Source organism: Lactuca virosa, chromosome 5 (assembly GCF_052849685.1).
Source record: "Lactuca virosa cultivar CGN04683 chromosome 5, Lactuca_virosa_CGN04683_v6, whole genome shotgun sequence".
Classification (NCBI taxonomy): domain Eukaryota; kingdom Viridiplantae; phylum Streptophyta; class Magnoliopsida; order Asterales; family Asteraceae; genus Lactuca; species Lactuca virosa.
Window position 1 is genome coordinate 111,278,206 of NC_136430.1, and position 1,740 is coordinate 111,279,945.

A 1,740-nucleotide genomic window follows, 5' to 3' on the forward strand; every position below is an offset into this window, starting at 1 on the left:
CCTCAGCTATATAAGGAGCCTCCCAGCTCCTAAATTCGGTGACTCCTACCTTGGAAGAAACCCTAGGCCGAAAATTGCATACCCTCTCTCTCTCTCTCTCTCTCTCTCTCTCTCTCCTTCAAGTTTCCTTCTTGCTAGTTCTTGGGTGTGATTCCATTAGAGGCATTACATTTGTGGTGCTAGGCTTCCAAGAAGATCAAGTTCAAGAGGATTAACAATTGTTTGCTATAACAATTGAAATGTATGTAATTCTGGAACCCTATTTTGTTAATTTCGAAATTAGCCTCTTTCCTCTAGGGTTCTTGTTTGCAATTCAAAGTTATATGTTCAATAGTTAAAACATAGATCCAAAGTAGGTTGCATGTGAACTTAGGAATTGTTTTCTAGTTTATTTGTTTTACATAAAACCCTTCAAATTACTCCTCTGGCCCCTATTCAGAAAGAAGATCCTAAATTGGTGCAAGAGGAAGAGTCAGAAAACCATAAGTCGCAAGAACCCGACTCAACTCGCCGAGTCGCAGACATGGACTCGACGAGTCCCCCACCTGAATAGAAAAATAAACCTCCTGTTAAACCATATCAGTCTCCATTGCCATTTCCAGGCCGAGCTAGACAAGATAAGCACGATATTGATTATCAAAAATTCCTGGAACATATAAAAGCTCTTCAAATTAATATGCCCTTCATCGAGGCGGTTGCACAAATGCCCAAGTACGCCAAATTCTTAACAGAGCTTCTTACAAATAGAAAGAAGATGGAAGAGGTGAAGAAGGTGGTTCTCAATGAAAATTGTTCAGCCGCTATGTTGAACAAATTACCTAAGAAGAAGGGTGACCCGGGTAGTTTGACCCTGCCTTGTCAATTCGGAAATTTATCAACTATTCATGCATTGGATGATTCGGGGGCAAGTGTTAACCTTATTCCATACATATTCTTTAAGAAATTAGACCTTCCGGAGCCAAGGCCAATTCGAATGGAAATTCACATAGCAAATAAAATAGTGACATTTCCAAGGGGAATATACGAAGACCTATTGGTTAAAGTAGATAAGTTTGTGTTCCCCGCGGACTTCATAGTACTAGTCATGGAAGCGGATCCTCAAGTCCCAATCATTATTGGAAGACCTTTCCTAAATACCGCAAGTGCAATAGTAGACATGCGAGATTCTAAATTTACCCTTCTTTGGGTGGGAGACGAATCAATTACATTTGGAGTTGATCAAGCCAAGAAGCATGCAAGGTATAGTGATGACACGACATTTTCGGTTGACATGTTGGAAGAATTAATGGAAGAATGGGAAGAAGACAAGCCAAGAAAGTCGACCACTGCCTTTGACGATGATTTTTATTCTGAGAGAGACCTGATGGAGATAGAGACTACTCGAAGAAGCTGAATATAATGAATTAATCAAAAGTGCTGAAGGCCCGACTCGCCGAGTCGCAGCCACTGAATCGACGAGTCCATGTGAGAAATCGCGATCAGACGGGACTTTTGGCCTGGACTCGACAAGTCCCCTCATTGGACTCGACGTGTTCAACGTACAGAACGCGAAATCAGAGCTGAAAACTTTGCCTGATCATTTGGAGTATGCATTTCTTGAAGAAGGTGAACAAAAACCTGTAATTATAGCTTCTGACCTCACTAAATCTAAAAAGGAAGAGTTAGTACGGGTTTTAAAGAAGAGAAAGAATGCCATTTTAAAGAAGAGAAAGAATGCCATTGCATGGAAAATCACCGATA

The 1,740-nt window shown here is 40.8% G+C and overlaps 1 protein-coding gene across 1 annotated transcript; it reads left to right on the forward strand.

Moving 5' to 3' along the window:
• The first annotated feature begins 676 nt into the window (after positions 1-676).
• On the forward strand, positions 677-1,393 carry LOC145111619 (uncharacterized). The gene has a single exon (XM_079047883.1). The coding sequence runs from the start codon at positions 677-679 to the stop codon at positions 1,391-1,393; it is 717 nt and encodes a 238-aa protein (XP_078904009.1).
• The last annotated feature ends 347 nt before the right edge of the window (positions 1,394-1,740 follow it).